The sequence below is a fragment of the Nuphar pumila genome, chromosome 16, assembly GCF_984573655.1.
Source record: "Nuphar pumila chromosome 16, dmNupPumi1.hap1.1, whole genome shotgun sequence".
In the NCBI taxonomy this organism is placed as follows: domain Eukaryota; kingdom Viridiplantae; phylum Streptophyta; class Magnoliopsida; order Nymphaeales; family Nymphaeaceae; genus Nuphar; species Nuphar pumila.
Window position 1 is genome coordinate 37,211,634 of NC_143264.1, and position 22,385 is coordinate 37,234,018.

A 22,385-nucleotide genomic window follows, 5' to 3' on the forward strand; every position below is an offset into this window, starting at 1 on the left:
GGTCTCTGCAGTGATTACCGTTAACCCAATAAGGTTTGCCATCTTGAAATCCACTGGAGTATGGCAAACAGCGTAATATAGTCTGCAAACCGAAAGAAACATTGCTAACACCAACGTTAACATACGAATCAATTGGACTAAATCAATAATGAAAAACAACATAAAATACAACCGATATACCATGAAATATGGGCTGACGACGCTCACAGTCTGGCTTGGTGCGTTGCTTTTAATATAATTTACGAAATCGGATATAGTCTGTTAGCAGCAAATATGGTGTTGTATTGATCATACGTACACATGGCTTACGTTTATAGACAACTACTACTAGTTTCATACTAACAAAATTACTGATCATGCTGCATTGTGCGAATTCACTGCGCATTCGGTTGATGTCCTCCAGGAGTGATTGACTAAGTTTTCGCCCAACTTCGTCGGTGGATGTTCGACTGAAATGAATGCGGACATTGCAACGACCGATATTTAAATTATATTATATAGTACACAAAAACAAATCGCAAAAAACGCATGAAAGAGACGGATTTTGCTGAACATGTAGACTATGTGTAGACAATATACCCAGGATTCGCCATTGTTGGTCGTGTAGCTGTCTTCGTCTGCCTCACTGACTATAATTTTCTATGTTCGAGGGCGGATCTCCAGGTTTATGAAGGAACCGTCGGTTTGGTTGTTGCTGGTTCACGAAGTAGAAGACAAACACACCTTCCAGTGCTTGTGCGACTATTTATGACCTAAAAGATGTACTGCTCAACCAACATGATCAATGAATACTGTACGACAACTCAAACATTTATGGGTATCCGTTGGAAAATACACATTGAGTAGCCTTTTATTTATAATATATGGATACAACTTTTCACAAGATAACAATAATGATTTCAAAAGGCAAGTGGAGGTGTCGGGAACGCGAAAGATTTGCTGGAGAAGAAGTTGACTGGAGGTGTATGGCGATTTGTGGTTATCGTTGAATAGCGATCTGTCACATCGCAGCACAGTGATTGACAGTCCTACGTTGCGATGCCACACATCGCAGCACACTTGAACAATCCTTCGCATCACGCTAAGATTGACAGTCCAACAATAATCAACAACGTTCTACGCTGCGATGCCACATATCGCTATTCAACGATAACCACAAATCGCCATACAGTGATGTCATCATTCGCCTTCCTGCAGAAGCAAAAACCCGCTATCTATCGATTTGAACAAATTCAACCACGAACCGCAAGTCGTCAATGACAAACGACTATAAACTCTCAAAAAATCCGGCATTGTGGACATTGGGTCATGCAAAGAGGCATGACAACTAAGTTAATAGCCCACACGAGATTCCTGTGTCCCAAACCTATCTGTCGACTGCATCGTAGCCTGTCATGAAAGAGAAAATATTAGACACTGAATTATGTTTCACAAGAAATGCGTACCTCCTCGCAACATCGATTACATACCAAAAGCCTTGTAAAACTGTAGCGATCGTTGCCGGAAATCTGGTCGGGAGGAATGTATGTTTGAACGTTTGCCGGTACTTCTGCAGGGTATTGCTGCATGATGGACATTACACGAGTTAGCTATTTGACAAGCTTCACGCAATGGGAAGCAATATAATGTTTTACATACCTGTTCATTCGAAGGGCTTTGTTGTTTTTTATTACAGGTTGGTTGTTTCTTAGTCCTTTTCTTGCCAACCAATTCTAGTGCACCCTTTGCCCTTCGACGACTGCGATCAGAGGCATATTTTCTTTTGATACCCTGCGCTTCATGAATATGTCCATCATAATCAACAACGTTCACTACTGACTTGTTGAAGATAATGTTTACGCTTTGGCGCAACTTCTCGGGAGTGTCAAGCGAGACATGATTTTGACCTACGTTGTTCGATCCCATTATCTTCGGCTGGTATTCATTCGCTGCAACAGACTTAATGTGAATTAACTCCACTTTTTCAAGTAACTCCGTTGCAGCTTTTCTCACACATGCATAGCCTTCTTCGCTTCTCGATGCCAAATCAGCAACATGCATGAATGACCTACACAGTTGTTGGTAACGGGAGGCTATGTGGCACTTCTCGTCAACAGCAGATTTACTCGCATTGTCCATAACGAGCATTTCAATCTTCGCGCGTCTCGTCCATCTTCGCATTACGTAAGACTCAGGTATTTCTTGTATCTTCTCTTGATTGAGTGCCTTTAATGCATGACAGCATAGGATACCTTTGAATTCATACATTTTGCACGAACATTCTACCCTTCCGTTGTCGACATTGTACGTGACATGCGCTTCTTGCCTTTCCTGATGCTTTTCGCCCTGACAAAAAATATGGTATTTGTGCATATTCTCGGTTTGCACCAGTTCTTCTATTCTGCAATTCATGACATGCAACACCTCTTTCTTGATCCATTCAAATACAGTTAGTGTATACAGAGCTGCAGGTCGCATCAATATTTTCATGCCAAAAGTTAGAGGTCGTGTATTGAAGCATTTCACGTCTTGTTCAAGCTCATTCTGTCTTAGACCGTCTACAAATAATTCATATTGTTCCATGAAATGAAACATTGTTAAACATGAATACAGGGTTTTCTTCAGCGTGGCATGCATAGATTCGGCTCTTTGTGTGCTTATCATACCTGCACAAAAGTATTGTCTTCCATATGTCAATGCCCACTTCTCTTTTTCTGCATATAAATTTTGTAACCACAGACAGTCAGCAAGGTCGTATGTCTTAATCATTTTGTCCCAATCTGACTTAAAGGTGACCTCGTCTACGCTATGAAGTACACACCTTGTAAAATGTTTGTCAAACCATGTATTCTGATTAAATATGTGTCCTATGTTCTTTGCTGCATTTTGAAAGATATGCCACAAACACAAGCGATGATGTGCATCTGGCTACACATGAAGCACTGCAGCCGCAATTGCGTGATCACCATCTGTAAGTACAGTTTCAGGATGCTTCCCGTTCATTGCCTGTGTAAATACTTTGAACAACCACTCAAAGGTTTCCTTGGTCTGGTCATACACAAAAGCACCGCCTAATATACAACTCTGTGCGTGATGGTTCACTCCCACAAACTGCGCAAATGGCCACTGTTCAGTGTTAATCTTTACTGTAGTATCAAACACAAGCACATCATTGAAGCATTCATAATCTAATCTAGACCTTGAATCTGACCAAAACATATTCACAGCATATCCATCTGCGTCCACTTGCATTGTACTAAAGAAACCATGTTCATTACTTGATTTATTCTGTAAGTAACGAACCAAACAACATATTTCTCCGTTCTTCATGTTATCTGTCCTCTTCCTGCTCAAGTGGTTTCTAAGATCCAAAGGTGTGAATGGCACATTTTCGCGACCACCATCAATGCGGGTAAACAAATTGTATGTCTTCCTTGGTGCAATGCCGGCGCTATCGGCTATTTCAGCCATTGCAGCATGAGCTACAGTTACTTTACGATGTGACCTTAGCATAGGAGTCATAAATGATGCAGATAAATCATGATTATGATCACTGATTAAAGTACGCACGACAAATTTCCCATTCGGATGTCTTCTCAAAACCAATCTCGCCTGACATCCACATCTTGATTCTGGCGTGCTCCTAGTTGGATTTCCCATTGATTTCTTCCAACCTTGCTTGGAACAGACATATGTCTTTCTAACCAAGACACCCTGTGCATTTTTTGACCAAGAAAACCTTCTCACACTGAAGCCAACTTTTAAGGCATAATCATTGTAAAATTTATATGCATCTTCTTCGTTATTAAAATGCATTCCTTCTACAGGAACATAGTCAAATGCAATTCCATGTACATTCTCAGTTCCTACGGTTTTATTAAGTGTACTGACATCAAAATCAGGATCATTATTGAATTGCATTTCTTCTCCTGGAACATTGAAGTCAGGTGTACTTCCGTGTACATTCCCGGTGCATACACTTTTATTATGTGCGCTGTCATGGTAGTCTACCTCATCATTGAATTGCATTTCTTCCACTGGAACATTCAAGTCAATAGTGGGTCTAATGCCTGCACCCTTCTTTTCATATGCATCGTCAATGCAGATGTTCAATTCTTCAGTTGGGTCATAAGCATAGATATTCAATTCTCCAGATCTTTCTATTGATTGAGCTACATCGTCTTTATTACAACCTGATGATAAGCTCAATAATGTTTTAAGCAATATATCAATTTGTGTTTGCAGTAACATGGCAAACAAGTCGATATTATCTCACAAAAACAAGAGTCTGTTACTAATACAGCGGTTTGAGATACAATGCATATGATGAGTGAATGTAGGATACCTGATGGGGTAGAGGCCCTTCCTAGCATCTGCAAACAAGCATTCCTGTCAACAGGTCCCAGCGTCTTACAAATATCGATAAGTTTCTAACCTTCGTAAGAACAAGATCTACCTGCAATAACCAAACAAAGCCTTAATGACACACAAGACGACATGCCTTCTTCATCGATAGCATGATGTTGGGAAGCTACTCACGCCGCCTTGATGAAACTGGTTGGAATGTTTGTGCATCATTGCTTTCTTCCTTAATGCCTAACAACAACGACAAATAAAAGAAGACAGTGGAATGTTTTGTAAGCAATATATCAATTTCCTTTAGTAAGCGGCATAGGTTTACTACGATTTAATCAGGATGCATATAAGAACGGATACCACTAGGGTTACGCAAGTCAAAGCAACGATTTAATGAATGAAAGTATCAAAGCAAGTGCGGTTTGATGTTTGCTTGTGCTGAGCATCGACGTGTCGCTTACCATGCCAATAAAATAAACATGTCGTGCATGTGTGTTGACGATAACGCTCTCATAATATCCACGAGGCTCTAAAGCGAGTTCAATAGAAGTCGTTGAGAGAGCAACAATATGCATGCGAAAATCGCCCAGCCATGCGTGTCAAGATGTGTTTCTGCACCCAAACGTTTTCAAAGTCTGTGTACAAATATCTTACAAATACATATTACAAAACATATAATATCTTACAAAACGATATGTATAGCGATTTGTCAGATATTGAAAATCGATACGGCAGTTCAGTTTTTATAACTTATAACTCGACGATACAAAAACATACTATCTAAAAGGTCGATAAATATATCGCACAATAAATTACAAATCGATAAGGAAGAACTTGAACATAATAGCAAACAAATCGATATTAACTAACAAAAATGTATCTCACAAAAACGAGAGTTTGTTACTAATACAGCGGTTTGAGATACAATGCATATGATGAGTGACTGTAGGATACCTGATGGGGTAGAGGTCCTTCCTAGCATCTGCAAACAAGCGTTTTTGTCAACAGGTCCCAGCGTCTTACAAATATCGATAAGTTTCCAACCTTCTTAATAACAAGATCTACCTGCAATAACCAAACAATGCCTTAATGGCACACAAGACGACATGCCTTCTTCATCGATAGCATGATGAGATGAAAAGCTACTCACTGTGCCTTAATGGCACTGGTTGGAATGTTTGTGAATCATTGCTTTCTTCCATGATGCCTAACGACAGCAGTAATGAAGAGAAGACACTGGAATGTTTTGTAACACTGGAACGTTGATAATGGGAGCACTGTTACAGCAGATGGCGCAGGCGAACGTCTCCACTTTAAATGGTTAACATCAAACTTTCTGGAAGGAGGACTTTTTTGTCCTTTTCCCCACCCGTCGTTTCACAACTTTTGAATGGAGGATATTTTTGTCATTTCCTCGAACCGTCATTTCAGGGCAAGAAAAGCAAGTAAGGGTGATTAAGTCTTTGCAACAACACCAGAGTCCGATGCAAAGTTATGTCAACATACACGGGAATACGAGCCCCATGTGCATGAATATGTGGCGCTCATTCGATCCCCCGAACACGGACGTGGGATTCAGTGAATCATCGGGGGCGAACATACACAACCCTCTCCCTGAGGCTTTCTTTTAGGATGGTATGGCTTCCATTCGTACTTGTTTCAAGCTTTTCATAAATAAGTAGCAATGAGTCGGAGTTGGTTGCGACCATTTTGTTAGTAAAACTATAAAGTCCATTTCTATATCCACTTTTACAAATAAGAAGCTTTAGAATAAGCTGAGAATTTTAAAGGAATTCATTGAGCACCGTCGAGTTATCCAAACAATGGAAATCTAAAGAATTCGCTTTCTTGCCATTTCTTGGGAATGAGAATTCAAGTTTCCATGAGAACCATTTGTCGTTTGACCATCCCTTATGCCAACCTCTCTCTCTCTCTCTCTCTCGTTTTTCAGAGGGAACAAGTCTCAACAGATGTTTTATTAACAAAAAAGAAAAAAGAAAAAAACCTAGACAGATGGAATTAGTGTTGCTAGTAGATATCCTCTATGTAAACTCTATGGATTTGTGGTAAAGATTTTTATATCCTAATGTTAATTGGGTCAGATTCAGTTACAAAATAAGATTCCCGTCAGATTTGGATACTAACTCAGATTTATATCAAAATCTGTTAGGATTCTTATAGTATTCTTAAAAAACAAAGTGATAGCATGTAAGATGCACATGCCATTAATACATTTTTTTTTGAAAAAAAATAGCTCCATTTGAAATGGTTTACTTTTTTTTTTTAAATCTCAAAACTAGGAGGTTGTTGGTGAGAAAAACTTGACATTCCTGCTGAATATACACCTTTGCACCTTAAGTGCAAATATCATCTTTTCACCCATAGAGTAGCTCACTGTGCTGAACTCTATTACTGGCTGATCGGGTTTCTCTAACAAGACCTTTCTTCCTCGATACTTCAAACTGGTGAAGTGCTCGTACAACCAATCTATCTCGAGTATAACATCGTAACAAGTAATTTTCAGCAGGATGGGATCAGCTGACAACCTTAGATAGACAATACAATTTTTGGAATACATTTCACACAAGCCACACTTACACCTAGCTGACTGATTACATCCATATTTACATCTAACTCCTCTGTCGGCAGTCAGAGGAGTTTCACAAAAAGTACAGATACAAAAGAATCGAAAGCACCAGAATCAAACAAAACATGCACATAGGGATTAGCAACATAAATTATACCTTCAATGACTCTGCTGCTAGGTTCCACTTCCTCTGCTGTGAACTCGGCCTGCAACCTGCTTCTTTTGAGGGTTTTGTTGGGACTGCTGGCACTGAGGCGGCAACAGATACCGCAACAACTGAGGTTGCGGTAGATACTACTATCGGATTGCAACCTGCTTCTGTTGCGGGTTCTGATGGGACTGCTTCTGTTTCCGCTTCTCTTACCATTGTATTTCTTCACATCGTGTCATGGTTTTAAAATCGTCACTCGGCTCAATATATATATATATATATATATATATATATATATATATATATATATATATATATATATATATATATATATAGCATTTTAGCAATATTATATATAATATGCATTATATGATAGTTTTAATAATATATTTAATGTATAATTTTATTAATACATGTATAATCAGATTATATATATATATGAATCGCCCATGACTCGGCTGATTCACCCATGACTTGGCCGAGCTTTGTAAAAACAGAGTGGGCGATTCGTGCTGAGTCACTCACCGGGCGAGTTTTTTAAAACTGTGTATCTTGTTAGTGGATTTTGCTCCTACTCCTGTAGACATAGGCCTGAGTGCCTAACTACGTAAATCTTGTTCCTTCTATTGTTTTCTTCTCTTTATCTTGAGGTTTGCTTCATGTTTGTTTGTGGTTCGCACAAGAGAACCATTGAGTCAATGCCATTGAGGTCAAGACGCCAAAGCTGATGGAGTTGAAAGAGAGCAAGATGTATTGAATTGTGATTGGGCTTGAATTTTCGAATTGCAAATTGGTTTGAAGCTGAAGGTCAATGACAAAACCTGTTTGGTGATCACAAGATTCTTTTTTTTTTTAATGATAAAGCTGGGGTTAGGCAGACCCATACCAGTTCATTAGAAAAAACATAATAACCATTGCAACTCATTCCACTCTGATACCAATCCGGTGGTGGATTGGTTTATCTTTCCAAATGAAAACGGTTTAATCACCGTCATAAGGGCCAACGCTCCAACAATCAAATTACAAGAGTTGTAATTGGTTTAGGAATTAGGTGGAGAATGCGCCAGGCCAAAATCACCACCGACCTTTGAGAGACAAAACTAAATAGTTTTAGGAGGAGAATCTTCTTGGACATTGGTTTGAGCAATGAATCTTCCTTCACAGTGTTAGCACCATTAATATTTTCGTCAACCAGCTGAATATTGCTTGACTGGATATAATATCCCTTAATTTTTTACCTCTAGACTTCGGCTTCATTGCTTACTGGTCTTGGATATTATAGACCCTTGCTCCAATTCACATTGACCCTTCTCCACATTAGGAGAGATCGGTTTCAAGACTTCCTTATCTAAACCGAGATGTCAAGAAATCAAACCTTCCTTGGAAGACATATCTATCTAGTTCCTTAAAATCAGGATTCCTTCCCTTATCCATATTCAACACCTGCCTCTCCAAAAATCTTATCATAATTCGCACTCTGCCCGAATCTGATGGAGTGCTTGGAAATTGCCCACTATTGACTGAGTTCCCCACCTCTGCCTGAATCAAGCCAATTTGCCAATCGATATGAGGAGAAAACTGTACGCTTACCAACAACAGCAATCTTTAATAGCCTTAACTTCTGAAGAAACTAACGGAGATACAATGACGTCCTCTCTTTCTCATTGTTTTTGTTCAGAACCAGCAAGGACTTAAACATGCACTTCAATCACTTTCACTTGACTAACTTGCTCATCGTCCATAACATCATCTACTAAAGTCGAGAATCGAATCATCTCTATATTATATTAAGATTGCTCATGCTACCCATCTCCTACTTCCTCCATCCTCTTTTAAAGCAGAGCTGTTGCCATGAGTTATCTAATTTCCTGTCTCAGTGATATTTCCTCGCCAAACATGCACCTTCATACTCAATAGGGACATTTCTCTAATCTCCGTCAAAACTAAGAATGGTCATCTGCATCATTGTCCTTTTGTTTTTATTTCTCCAAGACTTTGAGATGCCGGTGAGCAACAAAAGAAGAAGAGCTTCCACAGTATTGAAAAATAGAGGTCTTTTAAGTCAATAGTCTAATCAGAAAGGAAAATCAATCGTCAATCATACACATTGTATAGGCCAAGTGCCTGCCTTACCGGGCGCGCCATGATCAAACACATCGTTTCAAACCAAAAGGTTAACAATCATATCTTGTACGGATTTTTATCAAGAAAATGTCTGTCTCTATTTTACACGTCCATTAAAGTGGAAAAAACTGTGAGGGAACGGCACGGCCATTTACTTTTTTTACCTTCACAGATGCAAGCACTTGCTGCTCTATATAGTGTGCGTGTGATTGACCACTGATTCACTTTTCTGATTGACTATTTGACTTGAAAGTTAAAAGACCTCTAGCCGGAGCTTTTCTTTTTATGTTCTCACTTGGATAAATAAAACAAGTCGGTGTGTTTCTTTCTTGTGCCCTTTTCTTTGTACAATCATGGGCATCTTTGTGGGAGTTGATAGGTCACCAGACCCAGACCCGAGATGACTAGATATGACCAGACCGAGATTTGATGGGTCGTGTCAAAAGACTACAACGAATAAGTCCCTGGTTAGGAAATTTCGAACCAGCTCATCACAGATAGGTCTGCAATGGGTTGAGTACCAGACCCATTTGTTCAAATTGAACAAGATAGGACATAGAAAGGTTCGGGTTCAGGTTATGTCAAGTAAAAGAAAAAGATCCGAATGGCCATCCATTATACCTGTGATGACGTGCCACATCAATCAAGGGTTATTTACAAATTCGCTCAAGGTTTTTTTCTATAATTCAAGTTTTATACCTAAACACTCGTAATTAAAAAAATTACCTAGCCTTATCTTCAGTCGCTCAAATTCATACCCAGGACACGATAACTATCTTTCTTTTGGCTATGGTTCTAATATAGCAATTCTACTCTGATCAAATTCTGGACAAAAAAAGATCATACAAATTATTGCTTCTTGGAATTGGCGTTGGGTCTTTTGTACATCGCCTGAGCGGAAGGTGAAAAAGGAATCCTTTCAAAGTGGGCTGAACCATTAGTAAGAATAAGATTAAGGTACCATTCTAGAAAGAGCTAGAATTTTGCCCTTGTGGTAGAGGACCTATAGGCCAGGGAACAGTTTACGCAGACGGATTCTATTTGCTGAATTATTACAACGTGGAGCACTCACTAGGCTTCTAGGTGTGAAAGAATCAGGCTATCTATGGTAGGACAGCTGAAATCTGAAGGATGTAAGGATGGATAGATACATTTGGCCGCTATAGGCTGGGTCTAGCAACTGCATATTACATTGTTTTTTGGTAGAAACTGCTAATGTGAATAAAACAATCTCCATGGAGGAAAGCTTGGTTAGTGGAAAGTCCAGCAGATTCCCAGGTTGAATGTAATGAATGTTGAGACTCTTGAACCCCATCAATTTGGTGGAGGCCAAAGAAGGAACAAGAGGGCTCAGAAGTCCTCCCCATCCAAATAGCTCAGATTAATGAAAAGATTGTCGTGGAATTCCAGAGGTATTCGCATTAGAAGTTTTCATCTTGAACCAAAAAAGAGGGTTTTTTCTTTTTAATCCAAGAAAAAGGCAACTTCTACTGAGAAGCGCAGGCATTTGGACAGAGAATAGAGTATGAGAATGGTTTTACAACGTTCGAACATAGATAATAACATATCGTCTCAATATACTATGAAACTGTCATAACTCCGAATAACATAAAATGAACACATTAAGAAAATTTCAAAGAACACTTGGTTTTTATTCTGTGAAACTATTTTCAGTACTTGCTCGAATTCAAAAGAGTAAAGATCAGTGTTGTGAAAAGCGTTGAGGCATAGCGAGGCGCTCCACCAAAAACCGAGGCGAGGTGTAAGCCTCGAGGCATAAAGCATAAGCCTCAAATATTTTTTTTGAAAACTTTAAAAAAATTATAAAAAAAATATCTAAAAATATAAATAAATAAATAAATAAATGCTTTATTGATGAAATAACAACCAATAAGAAATAGAAAATCTCAAACAAGTACTAAAAAATATGAGATTAACATATAAAAATAACTAAAAACTGATTACATAACTGAAAAATATATGAGATTAACAAAAAAAAGTTAAAATATACTAAGAAACTGATTACATGACTGAAATAACTAGAAAATATATGAGATTAACCTACAAAAATTAAAATATATGAGATTATTCTAAAAAATATGAGATTAACATATAAAAGTAACTAAAAAAATGATTACATAACTGGAAAATATATGAGATTAACCAACAAAAGATAAAATATACTAAGAAACTGATTACATAACTGGAAAATATATGAGATTATTCTAAAAAATATGAGATTAACATATAAAAGTAACTAAAAAACTGATTACATAACTGAAAAATATATGAGATTAACCAACAAAAGTTAAAATATACTAACAAACTGATTACATAACTGAAATAACTAGAAAATACATGAGATTAACCTACAAAAGTTAAAATATATGAGATTATTCTAAAAAATATGAGATTAACATATAAAAGTAACTAAAAACTGATTACATAACTGGAAAATATATGAGATTAACCAACAAAAATTAAAATATACTAAGAAACTGATTACATAACTGAAATAACTGGAAAATATATGAGATTAACCTACAAAAATTAAAATATATGAGATTATTCTAAAAAATATGAGATTAACATATAAAAGTAACTAAAAAACTGATTACATAACTGAAAAATATATGAGATTAACCAACAAAAGGTAAAATATATTAAGAAACTAATTACATAACTGAAATAACTGAAAAATATATGAGATTAACCAACAAAAGTTAAAATATAGTAATATACTAAGAAATTGATTGCATAACTGGAAAATATATGAGATTAACTTACAAAAATCTTGTTGATCATGTCTCAGAAATCCTGTTGTAAAAAAAAAACTTTTTTTTTGCGCCTCAAGCTTGCGCCTTGAGGCACAGAGGGCCGCGCCTCAAGGCGAGGTGCGCCTTTTGTGCCTCAAGGCGCGTTTTTGATAACACTGGTAAAGATGTTAACTCGTGCTTGTTGACACTATTCTCCTAATCTAACAATGACAATCAACAACTACGGCAACAGTTTATCTGTTCCACTTATAGCAGTTAGTTTCACCAAAATGTTATTAATACTAGAAGAAAACTGAAAATATAATCAAAAGAATATAAAGTTTCTCAATGTCCATCAATCCAGTGATAATGTCATGCCACAGGAAAAATACAAGGGAATAAGTAAATTGTTGGAAATACACGAATATACAGATATTAAACACAAAATATTGAAGAAAGATATCTTTACTGTCTTAACCAAAGCTGATAGTCGGAACCCCTGTCAACAAACCTCTGCCAGCTTCCATCTAACTGATTTTCTTTGGAGGGATTCCAATCAAAATGGCCTAACTTCATTACAAGATTGTCTCCAATATGAGCGACATACCCGTCATTATTTGCATGAAAAATTTTTATAGAGCTGCGGCAGTGAATCCCAGCTCTGCTTCGGGCCTCAATCAATTCCGTTATTGTTTCACGAAGACCGAAATCATAAAAATGATCATAGAAGATCACAGGCTGCAGGTGCAAGCATTTTGATGTAAATTAGCCCAATTCTAACACATTCGCACAGATACACACAGAGGAGCAGGTGGGATTACCGTTCCAGGATGTGTTAGAATATATGCATGTCCTTGTGTCAGTTTATCCCTTGGGAATGGCCAGTGTCCCTGTGATTTGATAATAATAAATTCCTTAACAAATTATTAATGCATGAAGACTGTCTTCATTGGCTTATCAAGTTCTTGCACCTACTAGTCTTCACCACATTTACGCACACGAGAGAGAAAGAGAGAGAGAGAGAGAGAGAGAGAGAGAGAGAGAGAGAGAGAGAGAGAGAGAGAGACCTGTGTTGATCCAGTGTCGTGGTTTTCTAAAAATGTCACGGCACGTGAGGGCCACCAGCCCATAACTCCTGTTGGTTTTCCCTGAGGGTCAATTAGCCTCCAGTACTGAGTATGCAAAGCAGAATGAAGGATTCCCTGCCCATGAAGCATTGAAAGGAATAATAAATTACCATGAGACTAAATGGTCTCTCGATGCATGTCATTGCAGTATGTATCCATCACACACAGGAAAACATGTGATGCATCAGGTGAAAAGTTCACCATTATGTGTTTGCCTACACTCAGTAATCAGAATCACCAGTTAATATTTGGTTTTGTGAGTTTTGACACGCTTCATTCTTTTATAGATTAATTTATTCATGTAGGTGATACTTTTTCTTTTTAGGCCCACATTTTGCATTCAAGGAAAACAAAATTCATCGCTCAAGTAATTTGCTTTATGGTCTTTTTGGCCACGGAAAATATTCCATGTTCACAATATTTCCACCTGCCTCTCTTTTTGTCTTGGCTTCATATATCAATAAACTAGATAGATTGGTGCTTTCTATTATGTAGACAATAAGTAGAACCACTGCAATGTGTGCAAGCATCAACACCTCCAACAATGTCAAGAACTATCATTGCCATAGCACTTAAAAAAACGATCCAGGCACCATACCAGGCTTTTCTATTTCTGTATTCTGCCAATTCCAAATGTGTGATTCTTTCATCAAATATGAAATATCAAACAACTATCTTCTGAATAATGTCACAAGGTGTCACAGACATAGCATGTAAGAAACAATGCCCCCACCACACCAGGCCTGTGTATTTCTATACTCTACCAATTTTAAATGTGCAACAACTTCTTTCCTCAGAATATCAAATAACTTTCTTACTCTTGCATGTTAAACCAATTTTATTTCTATCTGAACTGGGTTACTCAGAGGATAATCTCTTGCATTTACACGTTTACAACATATATCATCTCTTTGGATTATTCAGTGTAGTTCATCTGCAGCATTTCCACTTCACAATCTTTGGGCAACAAAATGGCACCTTTGATGCTAGTCTAATCAGTCAAAACAGCGCTGACACCTATGCTTTTGCTTCTGTCTTAAACAACTGACAAAATAAATAAGTGATAAAATTCTCTTTGAGGGTGTTTGTTACACTCCCACCCAAAGGAAGCCTCTTTCCTTTGAAAGGGACACTTTGGGGGGAAAGTGCTCCATGGGGGGTGTTAAATTATATATATATATATATATATATATATATATATATATATATATATATATATATATATATATATATATATATATATATATATATATATATATATATCCCTGTTTATTCCAAAATACCCGATAGGGATATTTTGGTCTTTTTAATGTGTAATATATGTTGTATACAACTTATTTAGGTTCATTTTTATTTTCTTATTTTCTATTTTTTCCTTTTTTATTTCTTTTATTTTGGGACCATTGGGGCCCCAATTAAATAGACGGGGCGCCCCAACGTCTATTAGTGGGAGCCCCAATGGCCCCCCTCTCTCTCCCTTTTCCTTTTTGTATATAAAGGGGTCTTCCCCTTCATTATATGTCCGTGTTCTCACACCTTCTCTCTTTAATAATATTCTTCTTTTGCCTTTTGGTATTCACCCAATAGTGGGTTTGTGTATTTTGCACTTTATGTGCTTGTGATATTTGGTTCTTTATTGAACCCTCTTGTGTTATCATTTGTAGTTTGTATTTTCGCATATTTCATTACATAGTATGAGAGCCATTTGGGTTCTTTGTGATCTTGGAAGATTCCTCTTAGGATTTTTTTAAAGTTCTCTCTCTTCAAGCTCAATGGTTTGAATTATTTGATGTGGGCATCGGCTATGGAGAACCATCTTCGTGGAAAGAAACTATGGGGCTTTGTGATGGGGACCACTCTTGAACCAACATTGATTGAAGCTCACAAAGATCGAAGGTGTTGTTGAAAAAGCTCTTGATGGTGAAGACCGTATTAAAGCGATTAATGCGCATCAAACAAAGGTAGAGGATTGAGAAAGTAACCACACCAAAAATTTGGCATGGTTCATGAACTGTAAAACCCGAAAATTTTTGCTACCAAAATTTTTTGTTTATGTTACAAAATGTTTCAAAATTTGCAAATTGGGTCTAGATCCACATTTCGGATCTAGGACCCATAAAAGGGAAATTAGGTATAAATGATATGAATCTCGATATAATAATAATAATAACAATAAATAAATAAACTTTTAAGTTTTTTTTTTAAATTTATCCGAGGATCCACAGTTGGATCCATATAGTTTGGGGTCGGGTTACGGGTCTCGGGTTCAGACCCGAGCCGCGCCCCTGTGTAAGCAGCCTTTTAAAGAAAAGGGGCAACCCGATAAGGGTTGCCCGATAATGCTGTAACCGAAAACAAGAAAGGCGCAGAGGGGGGGGGGGGGGGTTACGCAGGGCATAACCGACACCGCACCTCTCGGTAGAGGAGGGGTTTTGGGGTCGATAAAAGGAGGAGTGGAGAGGGGTTTTGCCCTCTCCACTCAGTCTCTCTCTCTGTCTGTGTGCGTGCGCCGGAGGGTAGAAGATCGCCGAAAAAAGCTGCGGCAACCCACATCCACTATCGCCGACCTCCAGCGAGCACCCTGTCACGGCAGTGAAAGGAGCATCACCAGCCGGCTCTGCTTTGCGTCCCCAGCCTCCGATCACCGGAAAGATCGTCAGAAAAGCTTCAAAAAGGTACGGTGCTTCTTGGATTTTGGGTGAGGGATCGAACCTGAGTTCGATTTCGGGTAGTGATTTGAGAGGAGGGGTTCATGCTGTCGGAAATCCCTAACCCTTAGAGTTTGGGGATTTCGGAAACCTAGTTGATTTTGTTGGGGGTCTAATTTTTTTCGGTTAAGGGTTTTCAATTTGGGGATTTTCAGTTTTCCTAATAGAAGGGGGGGTTGGATGTATGTTAAAGGGCTTAAGACCTCGGTTAACGTATTTGTTTTTTTTTTTGGATTTTTCCTAAGAGGGCTTACAGATTTCTGCCAAATACCCTGAAATCGTGAAACAGGGGTTTTCCCTGTTTTGATCACCCTGAGCGATTGGATTGGGGGTGAAGGTTTCTCTTTTTGTTTTGTTTCACAGTTCTTATGATAATCGATCTGTATTGTTGATTTCTGTCATTTTATGTATGATATTAGTGAGATCGGTGTATTTAAGTTAAAGTTTTGTTCTGTGGAATATAACTTTTGTAATCTATTTTCTGTGAGATGAAGAATAATAGATGAATTAACGGGTTTCTGGAAATATTTGTACTAGCCCAGTACATTGATACGTTAGGTTGTTTCCCTTATGGAAAGGTTTATTTTCTTACTTATGTGATGCTGCTGAAGTTCAATAGAAATGTTCACTTTCATTTTTATATAAAGATTGAAGACAAAGTTAAAATCTACATGTCATGGTAAATTGAAGCTTTAGGGTGTTTAGTAGACTCTTGATTTGGGTATTTCATGAATAGTTTAGTTTGGAGGAATCTGTATAGTGGTTAGTCTAATTGTTGACTGAAAGAAAACAAATACTTGTTAGGTACCCACCTTCTGTGGGTTATTCCAGTGCTAACCAGAAAATAAAACTCTTGTGTATGTGGGCTATTTTGACGTGGAATTTGTGAAGGTAAACAGCTTGAATGCGTGCTGCGCATTAAGCTAAATATGGTGGTCATGACATTAAATCTATTCATGGGTAATAGCTGGAATTATTGCTTATGCTAGAGATTTCCTTTTTGTTCTAGCAACACATGAATATAGCTGGTTTGGTTAAACAGATTATTATTTGAATCACGAAATTTCTTTAAAGTATATCAAGCTAGTTCTTGAGTGTGGCTTAAGCACATATTTATAAGATGTAGCATGGGATCATTTAAACATAACCTGAAATTTTCAGCTGTGTATAATAGGGTTTATTTTACTATGTTTATAAGGGATGGACACATAAAACTGAAATTTTATATGTAATGTGTCTTGCTTTGTTATCTTTAGCTGAACATGTTATTCGTGTTCAGAATTCTATGAGTGATTTAAAGGCTGGTATGTTGGTTGTCATGGAGGTTTATGTTTTCACTTGACTGTTATGATTATGGTACTCGTGAGTGTGAGCATGATTCAGTTACTGGTTTTCCTTTTTGAGCATGTATGCTTGATGAATATGTGAAACTTTACATGTACACTCACACACTTAAAGAAACCCTGGATTGGTTAATACCCGTATGTGATGTAGGTAACACACACATATTGAAAATGCATATGAATGAGTTATGACATGCGTATGTTTGGGTGTATGATTTCATGAGTGCACATACTTTTGGCACTTTGGCCTAGTGTTATGAATTAAACACTACTTGGTTTTATCATGTGATGCATTGATGACCTAAATGGACCATCATCGGCTTGGAGAGTCGTGGGTTTGGTTTTCTTTCTCATATATTTTTAAATGCATCACTTAAACCACATAAGATGATTTGACACATTACTACACTGTTCTAGTGGTTTATACGGGCTGGAGTTCCGTAATGGGTCCCCGCAAGGGAGGATGTAGGTTTTCACTTTACTTTTATATATGGTGTTGCAAACTTAAAGAATAAACTTTAATAAAAATATAATGAATAAGAACAATGTAATATACATTCTAGGATATTTCATCTGGAGTATGAGAATCTTAGAAATCCGGTCTTGGGGAGACTGTGAGGATACAAAAACTCTGTGTGTTGTAATCTGGTCCCCTGAACCCGATATTGAGGTTCTTTCTCCTGGCCACGGTTTTAGGGAGAGTCCGTCACTTTACCCGGGAATGGTGTGTTTGACACAGCTGTTGTTTATGGTACCAAGGAAGTGGCACTTGTGGGCGTGGGGTGTCCCTTGTGTCCCCGACATTAGACGTGGAGGTCTAATGTTCCGAAGGTGATTCGGTCGAGGGCTAAGTTGGAACCCAGTAATAAAATACAAATTGTGTGCTAAATTACCATGGGAACCTACTTGACCTCGGGGTTTGTACCCATTTGGTGTATCCGCAGGCAACGCTAATTAAAAAAAGGAACTTAAGGTTGTGCATCTAATAGGGCATGCATATGGAAAGATGGAACTTAAATGAAAGATAACAGAAGAAATCATGCATTGCACATAATCATGCATTTTTCTGTTATGCATTAGATCATGCATGTTTGAATCATTCTTGATATCATGACATGATTTGGTAGTAGCATATGATTTACTTCTTGAAATCATGCTGCAAGGTTTGGTTATTTAGTTCTTGATATATGACATTGCTTTACTGTTCTTGACCGGTGAGTATATGCAATTATTGGTAGTTATGGATATTTGAATGTTGCAAATTTTATATCTGCACTCACTCAAATCACTGCATGAAATCTTATCCATGTTCTTTGTCTCACCTGGTTTCTTTAGAAGTAGTTGTGCTCAGAATTTCGGTTCTGACACCCTACTTTGTTGGTTTTTCACAGGACATGGTGAACAGTGAGGCTGGACTGGCTACTGGGGATGGATGAGAGTCATACTTGCGCTTGTCAGTTTCAGCAGGGGACATAATGGCTCTATTTTTGCTTCTCTTAGTTCTTTTAAATTTCTGCAGTTGTTTCTTCACTTTTGAGTTGTGTATGAGACTCTTATTGGTTCATTAATAAAAGAGTTTTAGTTGGTTGTTATGGATGATGATTGCAACTTCGTTTGTAGTGGTTGAGCTATCCAATGGAAAGTGGAACTGTGAGGACCCCGGATCTCTGGGAAGGTTTCCGCATAGAAAAAAAAAATATTCCGAATTTTCAAAGGGTATGAATTTGGATCGTTACATGAACAATGTTGACATAAAGATTTGTGCCAACATTGCTAAAGTTTAGAAGAACTAATGACGCTTGGTTCTTCCTTAAGGGTATGTATACCCCCAAAGGATCTAGCTAGACGATTTTTTTGTCAAGAAAAGATTAGATCCACTAAACAAGGGGACATGAGTGTCTGGATTATTTTAGTGCTTTTTCTCTCCTTTGGGATGAACTTGTTCTTCTTGAGCCCAAGTGGGTAGCTCCGGAAGATATTAAAATGAGAAGAGAACAAATCGAAAATGAACATTTCTTTCAATTTCTTCATGGTCTTAGATTAGATTTTGAACAAGGGCATCACTTTTTTTTATAGAAGGCCTTCCGTATTACGAATATGTATGTAAATTTTACATTTTTTATTCCTTGTATTTTTATCTTTTTTGACTTTTTGTTTTGACTTTTTGACCAAATCTTGGGGGCCCAACCATATGTTGGGCCCTTCCAACAGTCACAATTGTGACCGTTGGAGGGGCTCCAACAGCTATATGTTGGCCCCCCCAAGGCCATCATATGTGTATATATAGGGGCTCTCCCCCTTTGTAAATGTAAGGCTTTGGGTCAAAGCCCAATAGTAATTTCTATGAGATTTTAATGTTCATTTGTATGCCTTTGAGCATTTGAGTGTTTTTGTATTGTGCTTTTGTGCACAAGTGTTCTACATGTTCTTGTTGTGCTTATGTGCACGCGTTTGTCATCAAGAATATTGTGATCTTGACTCTATCTTATTGAAGATACTTTCACAGACTCGACCCTCCTTGCCTTCGTAGTACGCAGAAGGGGTCGAGCTCCCTCCTTACTCCCTCTGATTTCAGGGAGGGGTCGAGCCCCCTCCCTGCTCCTTGTGTTCCCTGCGGCCAAGGGAAGGGTCAAACCCCCTCCCTGCACCATCTTTAGCAGGGGAGGGGCCCAACCTCCTCCCTGCTCCCTGTTACGACAGGGGAGGGGGTCAAGCCCCTCCCTGCTCCCTTTTTTCCGACAGGCCCGATCCATTGGCACGGTAAGGAAATCATATTTCATCAACTAAATTATGCAGTACTTCAACAACTAATATTTGTATGATCAAGCCATTGTATTACATAAACTCACATAGCTAAATAGAATTGAATTTCATCAGTTTCCAAAAAAATTCAGGACCTATGTCAAATGGGTGCGGGTGCAGGTACGGGTGCGACACGGGTGCAAAGCAATTTAAAAAATTTTGGACACGGGGACACGACTATATATATATATATATAACAATAATAAGACGGCTATATATATATATATTTAAAAACATATAAAAAGATCATTTTTTTTTTGTTTTTATACGTCTTTTGCCCTAAAAATGGACAAAATAGACTCGGTCAAAGTTGTCCGAGTCCAAAATGTAGATGGTCTCAGCCCTGGTGCATTGACCAAGTCCGACACTTGTTGACCGAGTCCGCCCCGTGTCCGAAGCCGCACCCGTGTCGGGGCGTGTCGACACGGGTGCATCGACCTCTTAGCCGAGTCCGTGTGACATAGTTTAGGACATAGTCAGTGGCACTAAGTATTGAAACATCTAAAAAAACATCCTGTCATTTGCGAAAAATTTCAAAACATTTGTGAAGTAGTCACCAAGTGAAGTAAGAGATTACCTTAGTAGTAACATCAAAAGCTGATGATGTTCCACCAGTTGCATTGATCCAATTAACAATACGTTGACGGTGAGCATCTGTATGCAAGCAGAATGACTAGATTAGAGAAAGAAGAAAATATGGAACCAGAAAATGATAATGACATAAATTGACAGTAAACTCTAAAAAGTCATCATTGGAACAGCAACTTGAAACAGGATTTCAATGATGAGCAGGTCAATAATCCAATATGGTTTATAGAGGGAAACAAGTTTTCTTAAAAAACAACTTTGAACTGGCTGAACTGCTTAGTTCAACCATTAAACCAAATGAACCAACATGTGTCAACTGTTGGCATTGTTTTAGAAATGATAAGACAGTCAATTAGGTTATAAGCTAATTTGAGTATACGCCATGATAACTAACCTATCACTCCATAAATTATCGTAGTTTTTTCCCAATAACAAAATTTTTAGGATTAATATCTTTGATGACTTTTAACCATCATTCGTCCATCTACTGAAAAATCAAAGCATGTCACCAAGATATTTCATTTTTATTTTGACCAAGTTTCCTAGTTTTTTATTTGACTGCCAATGACTATAGATTTGGTATTGTAATGTCTTAAAGTATATATATATATATATATATATATATATATTCTTGATGTAATAAGTAAAACCCATTAAGGGTATTTTAGTCATTTCATCTTATGTAATTAGTTGTGTTCATTAGGGACATTTTAGAGTTTTCTTTCTTCCTCATTTAATTCATTTATCAAGGGCATTATAGACCTTATAATGCCCTTGAAATAGAGTTGTTGGCAGTGCTCCCAATGGCTCTTGTTACTCCTTTTTGTGTATAAATAGGCGATGAATCCCCTCTTGTAATGTAATGCTTGTTCTCAAGCTACGGGTGCGGGTATGAAAGGTACAACACAGTGATTCCAAAATAATATATGAAGGGTATACAGGTACGCGGACACGGCGTTTATATATATATATATATATATATATATATATATATATATATATATATATATATATATATATATATATATATGTATATATATTTTTCAAAAATCAAAATCTATTATTCCAACAAGACATCATAAACTAATTTAACATTTAACAACCAACTAAACCAGTAAGAGTACAGGCTAACAACTTTTATTCCAAAAATCAAAATTCAATAACAAGTAAAGCTACAACTGCAACTAACAAATTAACATTTAAGAAACAAGTTATAACCTAATCTAACAATAACTATACATTGAATCTAGACCCTATAGGTGGCACGCCCCTTAGGGAGTTCCCTAATTAAACCAACTTAATTACTAATGTAACGCCCCAAAATTTTGAACTTGTAAAATTTTTAGAACTTAAAAGAGACTGAAAATTAGTGGATCAGCAAAAACGACTTTTGAAAATAACAAGTAGGCAAACCTTGGGCGCATTACTGCGGACAAACTTACATCAACGAATCAACAATTAAAACCATGTGTATAGAAAGAAACTTCAGTTTATACAAAAAGGGGATTTCCTGAGGAAACCCGTGTACAAAACACTAAGCCCAAAGAACATGTCTAGGACACGGAAACTAAAAGAAACAGTAAGATCTCGAGGCCATCTTGCAATCGCATAATCACCTTTCGTTTAATTCTAATCATCACCTGCGCCCATGAAATGGGTCAGATTTGTGAAAAACTGTTAGGTGCACAAGTATAGAAGAAAAAATGAGAGTATTAACACATGCTTGATTTCATACATGATTATATACATGATTTGCATACATGGTTATATACATGATAAGTGTTAGTTTTGGATCATAGATCCGACCCACATCACATTCCAAGGATCCACCTCGGTATGCGTGGGCGGTGGCATATTGTAATTT

At 37.6% G+C, this 22,385-nt stretch overlaps 1 protein-coding gene across 2 annotated transcripts in view; it reads right to left on the minus strand.

Moving 5' to 3' along the window:
• Window positions 1-12,249: 12,249 nt before the first annotated feature.
• Window positions 12,250-22,385, minus strand: part of LOC149813180 (uncharacterized) — a 152,779-nt gene continuing 142,643 nt past the window's right edge. For both annotated transcript variants that reach the window (XM_089992187.1, XM_089992186.1), the window contains exons 12-15: window positions 20,511-20,587; window positions 13,021-13,155; window positions 12,775-12,843; window positions 12,250-12,691 (exon numbers count right to left, since the gene is read on the minus strand). In XM_089992187.1, the coding sequence (XP_089848313.1) occupies window positions 12,419-12,691; window positions 12,775-12,843; window positions 13,021-13,155; window positions 20,511-20,587 (554 nt within the window). In that variant the 3' untranslated portion in view covers window positions 12,250-12,418. The remainder of the gene's footprint in view (window positions 12,692-12,774; window positions 12,844-13,020; window positions 13,156-20,510; window positions 20,588-22,385) is intronic.